At 38.6% G+C, this 20,170-nt stretch overlaps 4 protein-coding genes across 7 annotated transcripts; 1 reads left to right on the top strand and 3 right to left on the bottom strand.

The window, feature by feature from the left end:
* Positions 1 to 3,099: 3,099 nt before the first annotated feature.
* Positions 3,100 to 5,204, bottom strand: LOC103850082 (probable pectate lyase 7). Its single transcript, XM_009126788.3, has 4 exons — positions 4,836 to 5,204; positions 3,962 to 4,706; positions 3,596 to 3,841; positions 3,100 to 3,511 (listed from the first exon to the last, which is right to left on the bottom strand). The coding sequence occupies exons 1-4, from the start codon at positions 5,021 to 5,023 to the stop codon at positions 3,287 to 3,289; spliced, it is 1,404 nt and encodes a 467-aa protein (XP_009125036.2). The 5' UTR covers positions 5,024 to 5,204; the 3' UTR covers positions 3,100 to 3,286.
* Positions 5,205 to 6,354: 1,150 nt separating this feature from the next.
* On the top strand, positions 6,355 to 8,168 carry LOC103850081 (mitochondrial outer membrane protein porin 1). The gene is made up of 6 exons (XM_009126787.3): positions 6,355 to 6,615; positions 6,829 to 6,896; positions 6,994 to 7,104; positions 7,205 to 7,291; positions 7,376 to 7,584; positions 7,659 to 8,168. Exons 1-6 carry the CDS (start codon positions 6,567 to 6,569, stop codon positions 7,963 to 7,965), a joined length of 831 nt encoding a protein of 276 aa, XP_009125035.2. The 5' UTR covers positions 6,355 to 6,566; the 3' UTR covers positions 7,966 to 8,168.
* Positions 8,169 to 8,277: 109 nt separating this feature from the next.
* Positions 8,278 to 11,621, bottom strand: LOC103850080 (receptor-like serine/threonine-protein kinase At3g01300). Its single transcript, XM_009126786.3, has 6 exons — positions 11,028 to 11,621; positions 10,398 to 10,735; positions 10,190 to 10,325; positions 9,979 to 10,115; positions 9,772 to 9,895; positions 8,278 to 8,934 (listed from the first exon to the last, which is right to left on the bottom strand). Exons 1-6 carry the CDS (start codon positions 11,242 to 11,244, stop codon positions 8,429 to 8,431), a joined length of 1,458 nt encoding a protein of 485 aa, XP_009125034.1. The 5' UTR covers positions 11,245 to 11,621; the 3' UTR covers positions 8,278 to 8,428.
* Positions 11,622 to 12,020: 399 nt separating this feature from the next.
* On the bottom strand, positions 12,021 to 19,943 carry LOC103850078 (inositol hexakisphosphate and diphosphoinositol-pentakisphosphate kinase VIP1). 4 transcript variants are annotated; one of them, XM_009126785.3, is made up of 31 exons: positions 19,777 to 19,943; positions 19,487 to 19,624; positions 19,206 to 19,265; positions 18,887 to 18,933; positions 18,684 to 18,767; positions 18,502 to 18,565; positions 18,243 to 18,396; positions 18,036 to 18,106; positions 17,809 to 17,913; positions 17,433 to 17,525; positions 17,172 to 17,246; positions 17,003 to 17,088; positions 16,712 to 16,918; positions 16,518 to 16,617; positions 16,361 to 16,431; positions 16,052 to 16,133; positions 15,683 to 15,841; positions 15,511 to 15,553; positions 15,318 to 15,400; positions 15,099 to 15,161; positions 14,941 to 15,015; positions 14,564 to 14,692; positions 14,061 to 14,296; positions 13,926 to 13,970; positions 13,755 to 13,821; positions 13,599 to 13,670; positions 13,189 to 13,487; positions 13,030 to 13,087; positions 12,747 to 12,914; positions 12,571 to 12,645; positions 12,210 to 12,476 (listed from the first exon to the last, which is right to left on the bottom strand). In XM_009126785.3, the coding sequence occupies exons 2-31, from the start codon at positions 19,577 to 19,579 to the stop codon at positions 12,210 to 12,212; spliced, it is 3,231 nt and encodes a 1,076-aa protein (XP_009125033.2). In that variant the 5' UTR covers positions 19,580 to 19,624; positions 19,777 to 19,943. The 4 variants fall into 4 exon arrangements, with proteins under 4 accessions (XP_033140960.1, XP_009125033.2, XP_033140968.1 ...); XM_033285077.1 differs by having other exon boundaries at positions 19,487 to 19,584; positions 19,777 to 19,939; XM_009126784.3 differs by having other exon boundaries at positions 19,469 to 19,584; positions 19,777 to 19,938.
* Between the last annotated feature and the right edge of the window lie 227 nt (positions 19,944 to 20,170).

The following is a 20,170-nucleotide window of genomic DNA, read 5'->3' as shown; positions in this document are numbered from 1 at the left end:
TTGAGAACCTTATCAAGTTTCACACTCCATGCTCTGGGTGCCTGGCGTAACACATGCAACATCTTATGTAACACACAAACTCGATCATCTTCTCCTTTCTTCTCAGAACCAGTCGGTCTATCTTCAAGCTCCCATATCTTGTTTCTTGTGATAGACTCCAACTCGTCTTCCATAGCTTCAACCCAATCTTCTTCACAAGATAGGTTGAACTCATCTGAGGCAATCTCTCCTCCTCTATCGGTGCATCCTAGATTGAGCACATCTGAGGCAACCTCTCCTCCTCTATCGGTGCAACCTAGATTGAACATAGCTGAGGCAACCTCTCCTCCTCTATCGGTGTGAGATCTTTTGAACCGATAGAATGCCTCACGATTATCTGCTGGTGTTGGTGGTGTGATACATCCACACAAATTTCCAAGCAATAATCTCACTGGCTTTGATGTACAAATCATGGCCTTAGTCAGGAATGTGTCTCTGGCTTGCTTCCCTGCGAGACATGTGTCACACACGCCTTCTTTGTGTGTTACACTCGGGAATGAGTGTCTCGTTTGCTTCTCTGCGAGACATGTGTCACACACGCCTTCTTCGTGTGTTACACTCTGCATTCCTACGACCATCTCCTTCCTTACCATGTTGTTCATCACTCCATAGCATATATGTCCTTGTCGAGCATGCCACCTCCATGTAGCATCTTCGTCCCTGACATGTAAACATTCCGGGTAGCTTATCTCCATAGGGGTCTTGTAGAGACGGTTTGGAGATCTTGTCACACGAACTAGCAACCTTCCATGCGAATCTGTGAGCGTTAAGTAGACATCTTTCATGTTAACCTCACATCCGTTCTCTGTTGCTTGCCCAAGACTTAATATATTGTGCTTCAGATCAGGTATGTAGTATATGTCCTTGAGTGCCTTCTTCTCTCCAGTCTTGCACACAAATGTAACCACACCCTTTCCTACAATGTCAACACACGATCCATCACCAAACTTCACCTTCCCTTTGGTGTTGAGATTCAAACTCGAAAAGAACTCCTTGTTTCCTGTCATGTGATTGCTCGCTCCATTATCCAAATACCAGACACTTGCATTGCCTTTGTCGATATCAAGATTCTTCGGAATCACCTTATCTTCGTTCAAAAACACCACCTCGTGTACATAAAGTGCATCAGCCTCTTCTGTCTCGTTTAGGTTGGTTTCTTGATTCTTCTCTGTCTTTTCGGGACAAACAGTTGCGTAGTGACCAGGCTTGTCACATCTCCAACATATCAGCTTTGAACGATTCTTCTTCGAGTTGTTATCTTCGGTGTGTGACGCACGGTTTTGGTTGTGTGACCTACCTCGACCTCTGCCTCTACCGTTCCGTCCTCTTCCTCTGCCACGGGAATTCTCATATCCCCTCTGACTATGCTCTTCATTGTTCGAAAACATCAGCTTCCCTTGGTCTTCTTTCTGAGTTTCTTCTCCTACACGCTCCTCGTACGCCTTAAGCCTTCCAACTATGTCTTCAAACCCCGTCGAGTTGAGATCTAGGACTTGCTCAAGTGATGCTACGATCTGGATATACTTGTGTCTTGGAAGACCCTTCAAGAACTTCTTGACCATCTTGGATTCTTCTATGTTTTCTCCCAATGAGGTTGCTTTGGATGATAGGCCCGATATCTTCCCCGCGAAGTCATCGACCGTATCTGCATCATCCATCTTCAACCTATCAAACTCTGTCATCAACGTCTGAAGTCTCGCCTCCCTTACACGATCAGCTCCTAGGTGTCGTGACTTGATGGCGTTCCAGATCTCTTTTGATGCGGTTTGTTCTCCCACCTGGAGAATCAAAGTCTCTGGAACAGATTGAAACAAAAGAGCTATCGCAACATCGTTCTTCTTTTGATCATCTGAACCGGGTTCGATTGTGTCCCACACTTCATGAACACGTAGTAGAACCTTCATCCTCATCGACCAAACTGTGTAGTTTGTCGATGACAACATCGGACATTGGATGGATGTAGATCCAAAGTCCTTCGTGCGTGGAGCTCTAGTCACGTCAGCCATCTTGCCGTCGCGATCTCTTGTTCACAAGCACCAGAATCTTAAGCTACAACTTAAGCTTAGATCGAGTCTCAAACCTGAGGCTCTGATACCAATTCAGATCTCTTAGAAACACAAAGAGTTATAAGAACAACTTTTCTTATTAGCTTTAGAAACTACTCAAAACTAAAGCTCTCAATATGTTTCACTTAGATCATATGGAACACCTCTCCATTAGACCTATATTTATATGAAAGACAATTCCCTTTAACATGTGGGATATGGAAAACACAAACCTAACCTAAATAGAAACTTCCTTTTCCTATTTCTAGGTTTCCTTATTGTGTTTATCTTAACATATTAAACATCTAATAATATGTTAAGTTTCCACAAGCTTGGAATTATCCAACACCAGTTCATTAGAATAGGATGTATAACTTATGAAAAATCAATATAAGTGCTTGAATGTACGGAAGAGTTCAATGACATTAAAGTGTAAACAATACACAACAACTATATAAGTTATTTATTTGCTAAATGTTGGAATTACTGCGATTTCATGTACTGAAGCTAAACTATTCTTTTCGTCTTCTACAATTGGAAGAAATAAAGAATAATATGTTTGAGAACGATTTTTTTTAACACATGTTTGCGACAGATACTTATCAAAATTAATTAATACCAAAGAAATCATTTGTCAAATCTAATAAATTGTTAACATACTTAATATGTTCTATTTTTTTAATCACAAACCAAAAGAGCTGATGGAAACGGATTAATTCATATATTTTGTTAAATTTTTTGTATTAACAAGTGTAAGTTTTGGTGGATATGTATATAATATATTTGGAATGAAGGCCAAAATATTGGAAAATGACTATTCGGATAAGTAATCAACACATCGGTTAAATTGTTAACTAAGAACAGTCGGTTCAGGAAATGGACATTAGTTTTTTTGATCCTTGAGTCATTGCTTAAGTCTTTGTTTTTAAATTAATCACCTTATCTGTTTTCCCATTGGTATTTTATATTTGTCCCCAAGATAAGATAGTGAAATTATGGCGAGCACAACCAAAAAAACACACACACAACAAATGTAATACAGAAACAGAATAGAGTTACAAAGTATCCAGCCGTTCGCATTCATTTTTTACACAAAAATCTTCATAAATTAGACTTATTTCAAATTTTTACCCCATGATTTTGCTTAAAAAGATTTTGGCCTAGATACAAGGAGAAAAAAAAATAGTAGTGAGCAATATTGTTTAGCATGGTTTTCCGACCCGGCAATCCAATGCTCCGGCGTATTTGGTAAGCTTTGAAACGGCAACACCGTGTTTGGGCTTTATCATCTGTTGTCTAGAGTGTGAACACATGAACTTTGGGTTTCCAGACTGTCTGAAATATGCATTGTTCATGAAAATGTCTTTCTCAGATCTCCAGTTCCAGTTTTTCCACTCCGATTCTGGAGCAGAATCCCTCTTTGTCACCTATACACGCACACATTTTTCTGTTAGCTCAAAAACTATATATACCTTAAACACATCAAGCCTTTGGGGTTTATATGTTTGTACTTCTCTGTAATGTTGTAGGTGAGGAGGAGCGATGAAACGGTTTCCGTGGCTGAGAATGGTAGGACTTTGGCTACCCCCGATAGCGTAAAGCTCCCAGTGAGTGTAGTCATTGTTGACAACATGGACGAAACCCCACCGAATCCTCGGCATCCTCTGCACAAGTCCTTTACCAAAGTGGTTGAAAGCCACAGTGACTTGCATCTTCTTGTCCGCGTGGTTGTCATTTTGTGCACCAAGCAACATCACCTAAACACACAAACAACATGTTCATTAATTACTTTTAAATTGTCTTTAAAACTCCATATATAACGATCAAATCAATTAGGAAAAATCTAGTAGAGATGTACGGATTTGATGAATACTCACGTCGTTGTGGTGGGTGAAATGAGAGTTAGAGATAGTGATACCGGTGGAGCCCATTATAGCGTCGATGAGACCATCTTGGCATTTAGACATAGAAATGTGGTCAAGCCAAATGTTTGTTGCTCCAAAGATGGAGATACCATCTCCATCGGCCACTCCTCTGAACCCAAAGTGGTCATTTGAGTTTCTTATCATGCCACCTCTGCCCTGGACGATGTGATGGATGTGAAGCCCATGGATGATGATATTATGCACGTACTGCATCGTGATCCCAGCACCATATGCGATGTGCACGTTAGTGCCACGAGCATCGATCGTCTTGTGACTATTAATCATTAGCTCTTGGCACAACCTAATGCTCATATCGTGCTTGAAAATGATCCAGAGCGGTTCGTTCTGAATCACAGCGTGACGCAGTGTTCCGGGTCTAGGGTTCACCGTGTCATCATCTCTGTTGCTTGTGACCACGTAGATTCGACCACGTTTGCCTCCTGTGGTCTTGTAACCGAATCCACGGACACACTTGACGAGCTTCTTGCGACGCCTGGCCCAATCCGGCTGGCAACGCCAACATTTATCGATAGGGTTACTTGCAGTGCAAGGTCCCTTTAGCTTGCTCCATTTCCCTCTACCTTTACCTTTACCTCTTAGACTCCTCCTTGTGCTGTTCGTCGCACTAGAAATCATCTCAATGTCGTCCTCTTCCTCCGAAGCGTTTTCCTCCATCTCTTCAACATCAGTAGAGTTGCTGAAGATCATATGCACAAAAACCAAAACCCATCATAAACCCTAAATCATTATTTTCGTTTATAAAAATAATCTAACGAAACATTGTCGTGAATTCATGTGATAAAGAAATAGATTAAGGGAGACTTACTCGTAATGACGCTCGTGGAAGTGGTCGACAATCTGATAAGGATCAGGATGGTAAGCCATAAGGGTACGTCTACGAGCTTCGTTGGCTTTTGTTACCCAATACTCATCCGTCTCCGCAACATTGGCTCGTAAGGTCGGAATCAAACTGGCAATACAAATCACACAAACTAAAAGCCTAGCCGTCTCCATTTTTTATTTGATTACCCCTTTTTCTAGAGAAAAAAACAATTTGTATTAATTCTTTTTTTCTTTCTCAAAGGGGTAATCTTTTTATATATTTTTTTAATATATATGGAGAACTGCTAAGCTTTAAACATGGAGTTAGGTCGTTTTTCTGTTTGGCCTAAAGTGAAACGTATTGCGAAGTTTGACAAACGTGAAGGTTGGTCTTTAAATAATTATAAATAGAAAAATTGACGAAGGAAGTTAACTTCTAAATTTAGAAAGTTTTTCCCGTTGTGTATGGAAAGCCACCACAATATACTGGTGGACAGGTTTCTCTGTTTCTCTTTCTTTAGTAATTTAACATTTTTCCTCTCCTTTGTACGTCTTCTATATTTGGATGCTTCTATGAAGAGAGAAGCGTTACTGTTTTCTCAATATTTCCAACCAATTTTAGCAACAATAAGAATTTACTTTATAGGTTATAGTTGTCAGATGCATCCAAAAGTAGTAAAAATGTCAGAGTGCTTGTTAAGTCTAATTTATTTATCTGTATCAACCATACTAAAAAGTAAAAACTAACAACTATTTTTTTCCTAACAACATCGGTGCCTGGGTGGTACTTGATCAATAATAAATAATGACTTCAAACAATGCTCATATGTTCTTGTATTTTTTTGCTTTTGAAATTTGGCTGATGGTGAAATTTTCGAAAATTTTCTTATAGTTACATCCGTTTTTGAATTCTTCTAGGCGAAATTTTTTTTTTGTTTATAAATATAAATTTAGACATAATTTTTCATCCTAAAGTATGTTAAGGTGTATATGTTAAAAATTGTAAATAGCAATTTACTTAAAATCGCGAACTATTTATAATGGAACCCTGAATTTGAGTATTAAACAGAGATATCAGACAACTAATGGCGAAACAATTATTGAACTCCAAACAAACCCACATGGGTTTCAGACTAAATAATTCAATTAGTGAATAAACCGAATCATTTCCCATTCAAGACGGAAGAGAGTCAAAGGAATAAAGTAAGGTTAGTATAAAATTGTGTTCAAAAAAAAAAAAAAAAAGAAAAAAAAAGGTTAGTATAAAACCACGCCGGACCTTATTCTCATATGTCCTATACCTCTTAAAAAATTTCTAATATACCCCTTTTCTAGTAAATAATTTATTTTCATTTATTTTTTATTACAAAATATGGCTAAATACAAAACAACTCTTAATAAGTTAAGGTATTTACCGGGTCAAACCCATCCACCCAAACCCATTTGGGTCATCGGAAAGTAATCTAATATGTCCGAGTTCCTAGAAAAGGGGTATATTAGAAATTTTTGAAGAGGTTATAGGAGGACATTTTAGAATAAGTTCGAATAGAGAAGAGGAGAAGAAGTATAAAAAAAGGAATGAACGGCAGCAGATGAGGGAAGCAAGTATGGATCCAACGGCTGATAATAGCTAGGGCTTTCTTCTAATCTTTTATAGACGCCACAGTTTCTTCTTCTTCTTCTTCTTCTTCGTTCTCTGGAGCTAATATCATACTATCAAGGAGAAGCAAAAGAAATGGGGAAAGGTCCAGGTCTCTACACGGACATCGGCAAAAAAGCCAGAGGTGAACCTTTGCCTTCTTCTTTTTCTCCATTTTTGATTGCGAATGAATCTGTTTCTGCCAAATAGAAGATGTAAGTTAGGTTTCTGGATCGCTTGCTTAAGATTTAGTTTTCGGACCAATCTAGTTATGCGCATGTTGGTTTCAGTTTTTTACTTTTCGAGTTATTCACTGGAAATAATCAGAAGTTTATAAAAAATGCGTTGTCATGTGCAGACCTGCTGTACAAGGACCACAACAGTGACCAGAAATTGAGTATCACCACTTACTCTCCTGCGGGTGTTGTAAGTTTCTTTCTTGCACTTCATTCTTTAATATCTTTGTTTGCTTACTCTTTGTTTTATTGATTAGTTTTCTTTATTTACCTTTTACAATCTTTAGGCCATCACATCAACCGGAACAAAGAAAGGTGAATCGCTCTTGGGAGATGTAGTTTTTCAGCTCAAGCAAAAAAACATCACCACCGATTTCAAAGTTTCCACTGACAATACCGTATGCTTTATTATATTCTACCCAAATTACATTCTTTCCCTTTTACCTTATCTGATTATCTAAATCTATTCCCTTCTTTATTATTACTGGTTGGTTTCAGGTTTTGATCACTGCTACCGTTGATGAGGCTGCCCCTGGATTGAAGTCCATCTTCAGCTTCAAGGCCCCTGACCAAAACTCCGGCAAGGTAGGTCTTTCTTCTTCTCTTTTCAACCCCCATCCATCTGCATTTTGATACCTTTTATAATTCTTTGTTTCCTCTTTCATACAGATTGAGCTTCAGTATTTGCATGACTACGCTGGTATCAGCACCAGCATGGGATTGACTCAGAACCCAACTGTCAACTTCTCTGGTGTTGTTGGGAACAATTTGCTGGCTCTTGGTACTGACGTTTCCTTCGACACCAAATCTGGCAGTTTCACCAAGATCAATGCTGGCCTCAACTTCACCAAGGATGATTTGATTGCTTCCCTTACCCTGTAAGTCAATGAATGAATTCATGTGAGATATTTGTGGATTAAAGATGTGGTTCTTATCAGTCTTGTTTGTTCAGGAACGACAAAGGAGATTCTGTCAACGCCTCATACTACCACATTGTTAACCCGCTGTTCAACACCGCTGTTGGAGCTGAAGTGAACCACAAATTCTCTAGCAAGGTCAACACCATAACCGTGGGAACGCAGCACTCGATTGACCCCTTGACCATGGTGAAAGCACGTGTGAACAGTGCGGGTATAGCCAATGCACTCATTCAACACGAGTGGTCACCCAAGTCCTTCTTCACAGTCTCTGGAGAAGTTGACACTAAGGCCATCGACAAGAGTGCTAAGGTTGGATTGGCTCTCTCTCTCAAGCCTTGATAATGAGCCATCCCAAGTAGTAGTTTATTTCTACTCACTTCCCTCTTGCTTGGTTTTAATGGCGGGCTACTTGCTAATCTTTTTTCCCCCATTTTCTTGTTGGATTTGTAGAACTGAATAATAATAATAATAAAGTTGACAAAAAAGATGGTTTGTCTTGGTGATATGATGAAACACTAAAAGATCTTTATGTTTCTTTGCTATGCACTGTGTTTCGGAAACACTGTTTCCTTCTACTCTAATGTTACCCTTTTAACATGTTTAATCTTATATGAAATGAGGTGATATCACTTCTAACACAATAGTTAGTGATAATATTACCCTCACTAGGGCAACGGTTAAAGAGTACAATAGACAAAAGAAACACTAGGTTAACAATATCTGTTTTACATCGGTTGAATAGACGTTTCCTTGCATTACAAGAGAGATCCTCCCCTTTAGGAAATGTGAGATAGCTTCAAAACTAAGTAGTTGCACCTCTGGGCTTGGGAGACGGAATCTGATGACGATAAGGTGAAGAACCAGCTTGGCCATGAGGACTAGACTGTGTCCTAAACACAAGTTGCCCGTTTCTTGACCCGAACCCACGACCCGACCCTGACCCAGCTTTCAATCTCTCGGCTTGCATTGTCTGGAAGTAGTAAGAAGAGCTTGCCATGTCTTTGAGATGTGGGAGTGGTTTAAGGACCTCGACTACTTCACTCATTTTGGGTCTGATCTTGGAGTCACGGCTAAGGCATTGAGCTGCAAGCTGAGTCACTTTCTGAGCTCCTTTGATGGAGAAATGACCCTCCAGCCTCGGATCAAGTAGCCTGTAGAATCTTCTCCTGTCGAGGAGGTGCGGTCTCGCCCATTCCACGAGATTGTGTTCACCGTTTGGTCGGTTTTTGTCCATAGATCTTCTGCCAGTCAGCATTTCGAGTAGAACCACACCGAAACTATAAACATCGCTCTTTGATGTCAAGTGACCTATGGGCATAGTGAAGAAAAGATTCTATAGTTATATATCTAATCCTGTGTTTTAAAAGGCGATCGCCTTTTGCGCCAAGGCGCAAGGCGCACAGTGGCGATGGTCCTAGCGCCTCAGTCCTCTAAGGCGAGCCCTAGTTCCTCAAGGCGCTCGCCATGGTGCGCCATTGGCTTAAATATAAGCGCCTTGAACCTCTTAAGGCGCGCCTTATAGTTTCCGTTAAAACACTACTTTGACGGAACCCTTAAAACATCTTGGAACTCTATCACTACTTTCTCGACCATTTAAATATCCTTAAAACATAATGCTTAGATCTTCAGAGTTTTAGGTTTTGTTGGATTTGATCAATTGAATTTAGTTTTTTAGTTTCAAGTTCTTTGTTTAGGTGTTTTGGGGTTTATATATGTGTACATAGCTGACTATATTAGTGTGCATGACTAACTTGTTGCTGACTATATTAGTGTGTATAAATAAGACAATTTGGTATAGCTGACTGTACTAGTGTTATATACGAGTCTACTCTATAACTATCCTCTGTACGTAACCATAGAAATAGTTACACGTCTGTAGCTAACACATACACTTCTAAGTTATAACCTAAGAACATCTATCAATGCATATATAAGTTCTCTAAAGCTGTATATAACTAAACCACGTTTGAAAGCATTCTAACTATAAGGCGAGCGCCTTGTAGCGCCATGGCGCAAGGCGCATGGCTCCAACCTCCTCGCCTTAGAGCGCCATGCGCCATTTAAAACACAGATCTAATCTCCTAAAGAACCAAGCCAAAGAAAAAAGTGCCAGAGTGTGAATGAACAAAGAAAAGAAAGACATACCAGTCATAACATACTCAGGAGCAGCGTAACCATAAGTACCCATGACTCGAGTAGACACGTGGGTTTTGCCTTCATCAGGAGCATCTTTGGCAAGACCAAAATCTGATAGTTTCGCATTGTAGTCCTGAGAGTATTGGTAAAAAAGTTAAGAAGCAAGGCCTGGCTTATACTATATATGTCAAAGTAGAGTAAAAAAAGGAAACATACTGAATCTAGTAAGATGTTGGAGGTTTTGAAATCCCGATATATAACGGGCTTCAGAGCTTCTTCGTGAAGGAAACTGAGACCCTTTGCAGCACCTAATGCAATCCTCATCCGAATTGACCATGGAAGAGGCAACGACCCTTCCAACACAAAGCAACGAGTTCAGTTTACAGCGCATGTACAATAAGAAGGTTTGAGAATTGCTTTAACTTACTTCTGAAGAGGTGATTCTCCAAACTCCCACGAGGCATAAACTCATAAACCAGCAGCCTTTGATCATCTTCGATACAGTAACCCACCAGTTTAACAAGATTCGGGTGCAGAAGATTACCCAGATAGTTAATCTCAGCCTGCAAAAGACCACAAACCTTTTAATCGTGTGTGTTCAGTTTCAAAAAGAAAACAGATGCAAAGGACCTTACAAGCCACTCTTTATGACCTTGAAGGCCATCAGGATTCAAGGTTTTGACGGCCACAGTAAGTCCAGTGCCAGGCTTAACAGGAGCAGTTCCGTTCTCCTCGACCCATCCTTTAAAGACACAGCCAAACCCACCTTCTCCAAGAAGACTCTCCGGTCTGAAGTTTCTAGTTGCCAACTTGAGATCAATGAAAGAAAACTTCTTGAGGTGAGAATAGATCTTAAGTTCTTCACTGATCATTGGAGTGGACAGAGAGCTTTCTGCATTGCTAGTCGTTGTTGTAGAAGAAACAGGGCCAGCCGGTTGATCATTAGATTTCAAAATTGGAGACTTACTTCCCACTGTTAAAAGCCAAAAAAAATAAACAAACTCTTACATTACAAAACCATTCAAGGAGACAAAAGTCATAATCAGAAATGGTTTAGCAAACAATAAAAGAGGAATCTTTTTTAGTTTAATTTGGAGTACGATCAAAGAAGTTAAGCTCAAGTTCATAGTCAAAGTTAGGTAAAGCAACCCACAAGAAGAAAAGCGTAGATGAGATTAATACAAGACTTATGACAGTTATAGAAACCAAAATTAAGAAGATTGCATCCCAAAAGGAAAGTCCTTTCTTTGAACTCAATTGCATACCAGTGGTTGTGGAGAGGCTGAGAGAGCTATGAACGTCTGATGTTGAAGCTACGCAACAAAGCATGACCCTTAATTTGACCCAGCACCCGTTTGCTTCTTCTTGGCCATCACTGTTTCTGACATTGTTCTTCTTTTTCTTCTTCTTATTCCTCTTGTTAAGCTCATTGGATCTGTTGGATTGCCAATCCTCCATAACTTTGACGGAATCTAAACTCATTTTCCCAGTTGAGGAAAGAAGCGATTTTGGTGTAGAGAGAAGTAAGATTTAAAAAAAGCAGATAGAGAGAATTTTAGTCAAAAAAGGGAATTCATTGTCTATGGGAGAGAGAGAGAGAGAGAGAGAGAGAGAGAGAGAGTTTGTTTGCTTATAAACCTCTCAACTGTTACAAAACGCAGTTTTCCTATCATTTTCATCCTTATTTATTTATAGAGTCATCTATCTATTTTTTTTTCTATATTGAGGAACAAATATACTCACTCCTTTTATAATCAATTTTTATAAAACAAACAACAACAGATGGACTACTTTGTTTTGTCATCATTATTACTTTTTCTTTTTGTTCTTTTTCAGTTTGAAGAATTAGTCGTTTCATTTACAACTAATCTTCCAATCACTTAACTTCTTCAAATTTTGTTTGGTCAATCCAATTAATTTCTTGAGATTTTGCCTACAAATGTATAGAGAAATATATGTATGATTTAGTTGCTACTCTGTGCTTTTTTTGGAAAAGAAACTCCTAATCATATTGCTTTTCATTTTCACTTTTTCGATATAAGTGAAGCTTACCCCAGTTAAAAAAGGAAAGTGTTAACATAACGTAAAATTAGTTTTACCTTGAAATGAAAAATCATTACACTTTCTTTATTCGGTGGTCGGCCAATAACATAAGTATTTTAATAGTATTGCTGTTGAAATCTAAGGCCGACAGACATAACCTCAAAAACAGAGAGACTCGGACACAGCTCCTAAACCACTAAAAAATAAGAACGAACTAGTACCCGCGAGAAACATAACATTTTTGAATCATTGAATAGTAGTTTGGGGGGAGAAAAGCAAAACTGAAACATGTAGGGAAACAAAAAAAAAAGGAAAGAACAATGATTTTGAGCTGCACAAAGACAAAATCATATCAAATTTCAGAAAGAAAGATAAAAAGTAAAAATTTGGTAGGCATATTCCCTTCAGCTTTTTCCGTTGGATGAAGAGTTTTTGTAGTTGTGGAAGAGGTTAACCAGACGCTCGAGCACCGCGGCACTTTTGGAGAAGTAACCGGAGAAACCAACCGGAGTCGAGGCCGGCGGGAAGTCTTCAGGTGGCATAGCAAAAGGACGAACCATTTTCTCCATAGTCTCCAGTGTTAAACAAGAACCAACCTCTTGAAGCCTCTCTGGTCCCATTATCGGAAGCGTGTGTTCCCTTAGCAATGACTCTGCCTCGTCGTCATTATTCTGTCCTCACACATATTAAAATCATATTTTCAAATTTTAAGTTTTAATTTGTTCCTTTAGACGTTGAACAAAAATAATAATGGCTCTTCTTTACCTCCAAGGGAGACAAATCAGCTCCACGGCTGAATGTAAGTTCAATCCTGAATCTCTTGGGGTCTTCAAGTGATACCTGAGACCAATTTTTTCTTTTTATTATTATGGAGACAATATAATATTAGATGTTGAAGCATATGATATATGATGTGAGAGTAAAAGGAATGTAATGTGAACCTCGGTGTTTTCAAAGAGCCTTAGGACAATGTAGCTCATGTAATCGAGTTCCTTTGTTTTGCAAAGACGTTCCAATGCGTTTTGGCAGATGAGACTTTCCTCTCCTTGAAGTGATTCGTCCAGGTTACAGTATCTAAGTACGTTCATCAGCGAATGAATATGTGATTCCTGTTACATCAACATCATGCCACGCAAAAAAAAACATATCAGTTTCACTCTAAGAGTGTCAATCACATACACACGTGAACACCATAACAAGCAATAGAGAAAAGAGGAAACTTACAGATGTGAAATAAAGTCGAGTCCTCACATGACGTTCAGGTGTCTTAACATTGGCATACCTACAAGGGAAATGAAAAGTAATTAGTAGACAACACTTAAATAATATGCAGAAACCAAGAAAAAAAAGAAGAAAATAATTTATAGAAGCAGAGGCTATTACTTTGGATCCAATCGGTATTTGGTTTCTTTATCATCATCTTCGTCTTTATCACCTGTGCCAGGTCGTCTCAAATCATCGCTGCTATTAATAAAAAGCTTTGGCTGACTATTTCTATCTTCCTTTTTCGAAGCAGATAATGACAAGGCGGCTTGTTCTTGGCTTTCTTTCAGTTCAGCAACACTCATTGCTTCTTCTCGAGTGACTTGCTCTTGGCTTTCTTTCAATTCAGCAACACTCAATGCTTCCTCTCGAGTGTTCCTCAAGTCTATCAAGATCTTCCCCATCAAACGCCGAGCAATCTTTTTGTTTAACGGGGAAAAAAGAAGAAGAATAAGATATGATAAGATGTGAGATCCTTTGGAGCAATCTGGATAATCAGAAAATAATTACTTGTAGCTAGAAAATGTCACCTTTGAACCAATTTTAAGCTTTTGTTGCGGATTGATTCCATACTCATTTGGGATTACACCATCTGCAAGCAACTGCGACCACATAACAAGTAACTTAGTCATAAGCGAATATAATCAACAATGCATGCATAATAGAGAACTACAGTTAGTATGTACCTGTGCAACTTTGAAGAGTTCATCTAATCCTTTTAGATCTAGATGGGAATTATGCAAAAGGTCGTACCTGGTGAAGATAAGAGACATTACAGCATATTCAGAAACGAATAACTAAAGCTAGGTGTAAATCTAGAGATACACCAAAGACATGATCTAATATGTATAACTTACTTGCATGAATCATAGACATCCGGAATCTGCGTGATGTCGAATCGGCTGCAAGTTAAAACTCAACTATTAGTGCTATTCTCAGTCACAAGCCTCTAACGAAAATAAAGTTTAAAAGTTTGAGAAGCTTTAGTTTACTCTTTTCTTTCGTTATAGAGATCCCTTGCAAGTTTTATCCACCGAGCAAACATCAGAAGGAAACCTTCACTACCACATGGTAATCCAGAAGCAATCCGATCACTATCAATGTTAGTCTTGCCCAGGGCTTTTGCTTGATCATATGGCGGAATTATATCATATGGCTCTGTGAGGTTCTCGTCCTCATCCATTGCAAGTTGTCTTACTTGGTCAGTCACATTCTTAGTTAATTTCACCTGATTATTTTAAAAGTAATTCAACAGTTAAAGAATTGTTTTTTTTTAGAAATAACTTTATGGACTCTAATACACCACTTTTTATGAAGGATTAAAAATGGAAGTAAAAAACAACCACAAAAATGAGAGAAATGCCACAGAGGTTACGAATGTGCTCAGAGTCAGTGCAGTATGAAGTATTAAGTTGTTTGCAAACAAAACTAAAAACGTTTGGTGATCTGTTTCACATTAGTAATGAACTAATAGTAGATGGAAAAGTGTGAGTACCAATTCACGGAGGACTTCATGGGCATTGGGAGGAAGTCCAGCTCCATCGGTCATCCAAGGGAATTCTTCAGAGGAACCATGCTCATGTATCATCTTTGTGCCAGATGTTACAATCTCATTCAATCTAGCCTGCAGTCCAAGTAGTGACATCAAAATTGTTAACATATTTCAAGTGGACAAAATGAAATTAACTGAAACCATATCTACAAAAACCATTTGAGATGGTTTTGAGAGGCTTCTATTAGACCACTTTAAGAAAAATACTAAGATCTTTCAGAAACAGTTTTGATCTAACTGACAACTACCGATGGTTCAGACGAGTTGCCACCACGTGATTTATACACAATAAAGATGACTCATCAAAGAGAAGGGCAAACCTTGGCCGCTTCCATTTCAATGCTGGCATTATCAAGACCGTCCAGCATGGAAGAGTCCTTGCTAACCAAAGAAACCTAGAGAAAATAGATAATAAATTAGTGAACACATGATGACAATTCAAATCACAAGAAGATCTCAGTAAGATAAAAGTGAAAACCAGAATTGGCGTCAGCTGTCCTTCTAAGTCAAGCAGGCCTTTAGCAAAAGCAGCTGCAGACATCTGTCGACAGTGAAAATCAGTTAGTAATATTCGATCAGACTTGATCTTCTGTCACGTATTTTGGTGCAAACTGAGAAGAGTAGTGAGGCGTCAAGTATATCTTTAAAAGCTCAATGGCATACGCTCATCTTCACTACTAATAGTGTAAAGCTGTACCTGAACACGTCCCTCGTCAGAGCTGTAAATTTTAAGGTCATGACGGTATGTACTATGGAGACGAAGCAAACCAGTCCCTTCACCTGCAAGCATATTATGCCATTTGATCATGAAATATGTGACAGAAACTGCTTCAGAAACTTTTGTGCGACAGGTTAAAAGTATCAGATAAAAACAGATCAGACGCCCGTACCTGGATACATATTGTTTCGAAAGAATCTACCAAGTTCTTCCGCCTGCAGATGAAGCACACATCAGTAAACTTAGACAAGTTTACACGATAGATAAGCTACCAAAATAGATTTCATGTTTAAATAATTGTTCGATGCAATACATTTAACAATGACTAAATGGTAGTAGTATACCTGCTTTCTACCAGCGTGTGTTAGAACACCCCCATATTTCAGTACCATAAGAGCCTCTACTGGTCTTTCTTCTTCGCCTTCACCGTTGTTTTTTGGTATTTTAACCCACTTCAGCGGCTTTAGTTGAACCTTCCTGTATATGCCAGAGAAATGTCCACCCTGCATATCAAAGTTCTATTAATATGAAAGAGAGCTCATGGAGGAAAAATCAACCACGAACATATGATAGCAACAGTTGTCTGGCCGTGAATTTAAACCCCTAACTGATACAATGTAATTATTTCCAAGGACTATCCGCCACCATACAAAACTGTACGTTTCAAATAATGAGGACAATAAATTGGAACGTATATATGTATCAAGATATACCTCTTCAAGAACTGCTTTAACTTGTCGAAGTTTCTCCGCATGTTCAAGGTCTTCTGCATCACTATCACTTTCACGACCTGGTCTAAAGATTAAAAAAAAAGAAGACCATAAGGTCATTACGAGAATTCAACTATCAGCACGGGGTGCTGAGCAGAAATGCTATATCTATAGCGAAAGTATCTCAATGGAAAATGCTTCACAGAAAAATCATGAGTGTTCTAACAATAACATAATCTCTTTCAATAAAATTGTGCAGCCACTTGGAAAGCTATTGTGACAAGACCCAAAGAGGTGAGTTAAGGGTTATACCTTGTACGGGGAACTAACATTCTTGTGGCATCTAATAAGTCTTGCAACTGGACCGCAGTTTTAAGTTTGGTCTGTAAAATTAGAGAATAAATTTACACAGTAGAAGCAACTAACCAAGGCAGGAATAAGTTGATGATAGAAAAGTCAAGCCTCTCACCTCAGCTCTTGGCTTCCCACCATTGTACTTCAACATCAGGTTTAACAGTTTTTCCTCTGTAACTTTTAGTTTCACCTTCTGTTTGGGAGTTCGATCGCCACTGTCAAGTAAAAAAAAAGGTTAAAAACACTCAGATCTTGGCTAAACACGGAGAGAGGTATAGAGGGGAATGGTGATCATAAGCTAAAACATACTGTCGAATAACAGCGATAACACAGCGTAGCTCTTCTGATTGCCCAAAAGTGCCTATGATGCCACTGCCTTGGCGGGTTAGTCCTTCATTAGGTTGTACAGGTTCATTGACCTTCCATGGCAAAGTGGGAGGAAGAGTCGAGGAAAGATGTGGAGCTTTTGCATCCAAACACATTTTTCTTAGTACACAAGCAGCATCGTCGTAATACCTTAATAGTACAAAAGGTTTGAGTATACTCTAAAGTTGTAAAGCATTTTTATAAAGTTAAATAAAGTGAAGAGTGCTAGCTTACTTGTAAGAATTCTTCACAAAACTCCATCCATTTACATCACAAACATATGAACATCCCTCAGATCGTAGAAGATCAAACCCACATACCTGAAATTTGAGAAATGTTGAAAAAACTAACACGTAATTGTATTAAATCCAAAGAATCATAGAGGATTGGTTTCATAGCATACCGCTTGACGAAATGCAAGGCAAACTTCTCTAGCCATCTGTTTCTCGGTAGGTGTAAGCAACACTGGATACCTCACCTGTTCAATAAAATATCCAAAAAAAAAAACTGATTAAAGTCTAAACACATCAACGTGTTACACTTTCATGAAAGACTTAGGCAATTCATGCTTTGATACTCTATTCAAACTATATCTCTTTCGTCAAAAGATAGTGAGATAATTTCCGGTTTCATTTTTTAAGGTAATAATTGGTAGAGGACGTACTTCCTTGCCATCAGTATTCCTCATAACAACACCATCAACAACAGGTGACTTTCTTGCTTCAGCATGTGCGTATTCAGGACCCACTGTGTACACCTGTATTTACCAAGCAGATTTGTCAATTTTATAACTCGAGAAAGCCAAGATTTACGAAAAATGTTCTCCAGACAAAAACAACCAGCAATGGGAGCTACAACAGCTGTTGATAAGTCATGCCTTATATATACAAACATAGAAAACATAGGTCACTAACATGACAACCTTTTACATTTAGGACACTTGATACCAGCAACAGAACAATAACAGCGTAATATTCGAAGCAAGGTTAGGTGGTGCGAAAGATGGGAATGAAGAAACATGTAAAGGAAAACAATCAGACCTTGACATCAGTTCCTCCGGTAGCCATAAACTCCTCATATATATAGGAACCCTCTCGCCTAACTCTTCTGACGTCAGGATGAAACTCACTTGATCGGTTCCCAATCTAAAGTAAAATGGAGACAAACAAAATACATTAGATGGGAAAAGAGTCAACCAGAGGAATCTGCCACAAACTATTACGAAAATATTATAGTATAAACAGTTCAATCCAGACTGAAGAAATACCTTGCGAAACAATTCCTTCATGCCTCCACCTGCGGAGCTAGGATAGTATATCATGATACTATGGTCATCTCCTACAAACGCACAGAGAATTTTTGTAAATAGAACAAGGAGAATACCAAGAATCATATAACAACTTGTCCTTATGGATAAATAGATAATAAGGTGCATGAGAAAGTGAGCAAGAGGCAAAAAAAAAGAGAAGCTCACCATTGACAGGCTTTTCCACAAAAGGCTTCCAGAAGCGTTCGCCATTAACCTCAACAAAATCTTCTTCCTCGACAAAATAATCGAGGTCTTGATTTGGTACCGTTCTGTTAACACAAGCATACCTAGGAACTGGGATGCCATACATCTCAAGATGCTGTAGATGCACAGAAAATTTATATCCGTTAGTACAAGGAAAAAGTATATAACATCTAAAGTGCACGGAACCAATTCTTTCTTGCAGTCTAACATGCATACATACCTCATACACCTTGCGGCGATCATGAAGAAGATACTGAGGATCAAGTTCATTCACTAAAAACGGCCTGAATAGCAGAAATAAGAAAAGTCAACTCATGAGTTGACGCTGGACTTTTCAGGAAGGAAACATTAGACGTAAGCTAGGCCTTTTACTGAACCAAGAGCAAAAGAAAAGAAACTCACTTTCTTAAAGCAGCATATGCCTGAGCCTTTTCAAGAGGATATCCAGAGGAATGAAAAGCAATCAAGCAATCACAAATGGGCCAACTGAAACAGGAAATGCTTAGGTCAAGGGTTTGATTCCAGTATATACCACCACCTTGTGGACTAATAATGAAACAAGAAATCAAGATGATACAAAAATAGGAAAAAAGCGAAAAGCAAACCTTTCAATTGGATCTTCAAGTATGACTTTATCCCCAAAATGTAAGATCTGCGTATAAAGTTGTACATCACATGACAAATATAAAAAAAAATACAGGAGGGAATCTAGAAAGACAAGCGTCAACAGCAACTTTTGTTTTGGCAAAATAAGGCCAGCAACTTGTAAAATGATAAAAGCATCAGCTTCCACTAACATTTTGCCAACAAGAATCCACAAAGTACAAGTAATTTAAAACAAAAAGAAACCTCTCTCCAGATTAAATACCAAACTACTTATAAGAGTATAGTGTATAGACCAGAAAGCAGTGAGAGTAAGCATACCTCAAATTCACCAAAGGACTCCAGTCTGTCAAGAATTTGACCCATGGGAGCTGAGAAGACCTATAAACCCCACAAGGAACAATCTATGAGTGATGGAGAAGAACAGATGGTGAAAATAAACTGGATCCGTATCAGAGTTAAAGAGGGCTTTTAAAAAAAAAAAAAGCATCTGAATCTGTTGGTCAGTAGAAGTAAACGCGAAATACATATACGAGCAGCAGCAGCAGCAACAACAACAAACAAATAAAAAAGGAAAAGAGAACCTCGGAGCCGCACTTCACCTTCTTTTCCATGACGCACACTCCTATCTTTATCTTCCCACCACCACCAACGCTTCCTCCTCCTCCTCCTCCTCCTCCTTCTTCCCCCTCCATTCTCTACCTCTTGCTCCTTTTTCCTCTTTCTGTTATATCCTCTCACTAAAGTCGCAGATTCACAAATCAAACAAAAATCGCACTAAATTTCTTCAGTTTTAAAAACGAAGATTTGCTAATCAGCTCTCTGCAAAGGGAAAAGAACAAGCAAACGAAAACAGTTGAAGAAGGAGAGAGAGAGAGAGAGAGAGACTTACCAGAGCGAAACAATGAATGATGATCACAAGGCAGAGAGCAGTAGGCGATAGATAATACTACTTCCTACTGATTTGGGAAATAAATAAAAATAAAATATCTTTCTTTAGCGGAGCGGTGAGGAAGCACGAGGACAGAGCGAAGGGCCAGTCATCTCGTCACTGGCCCGTTTGCGTTATTTTATTTTATTTTTATTTTATTTATAAGAATAAAATCAAACATGCTCTCCTTTTCAAAAATTTCTAGTCAGCATCTCTTGGACCCACTGCTTGACGTTAATATTATGGACTTACTATGGTGCTTGAGCTTATAATAATAATACTGGTTGTAATGATGATTTTGTTAATATGTGATTGCTAACAAACTTAAAGTATCAAAATGCTGGTCCATTGTGTT

The sequence above is a fragment of the Brassica rapa genome, chromosome A01 (genome assembly GCF_000309985.2).
Source record: "Brassica rapa cultivar Chiifu-401-42 chromosome A01, CAAS_Brap_v3.01, whole genome shotgun sequence".
Taxonomy (NCBI): domain Eukaryota; kingdom Viridiplantae; phylum Streptophyta; class Magnoliopsida; order Brassicales; family Brassicaceae; genus Brassica; species Brassica rapa.
Note: the sequence above shows the minus strand (reverse complement) of the source record. Positions and strands in the feature narration are given on the sequence as shown.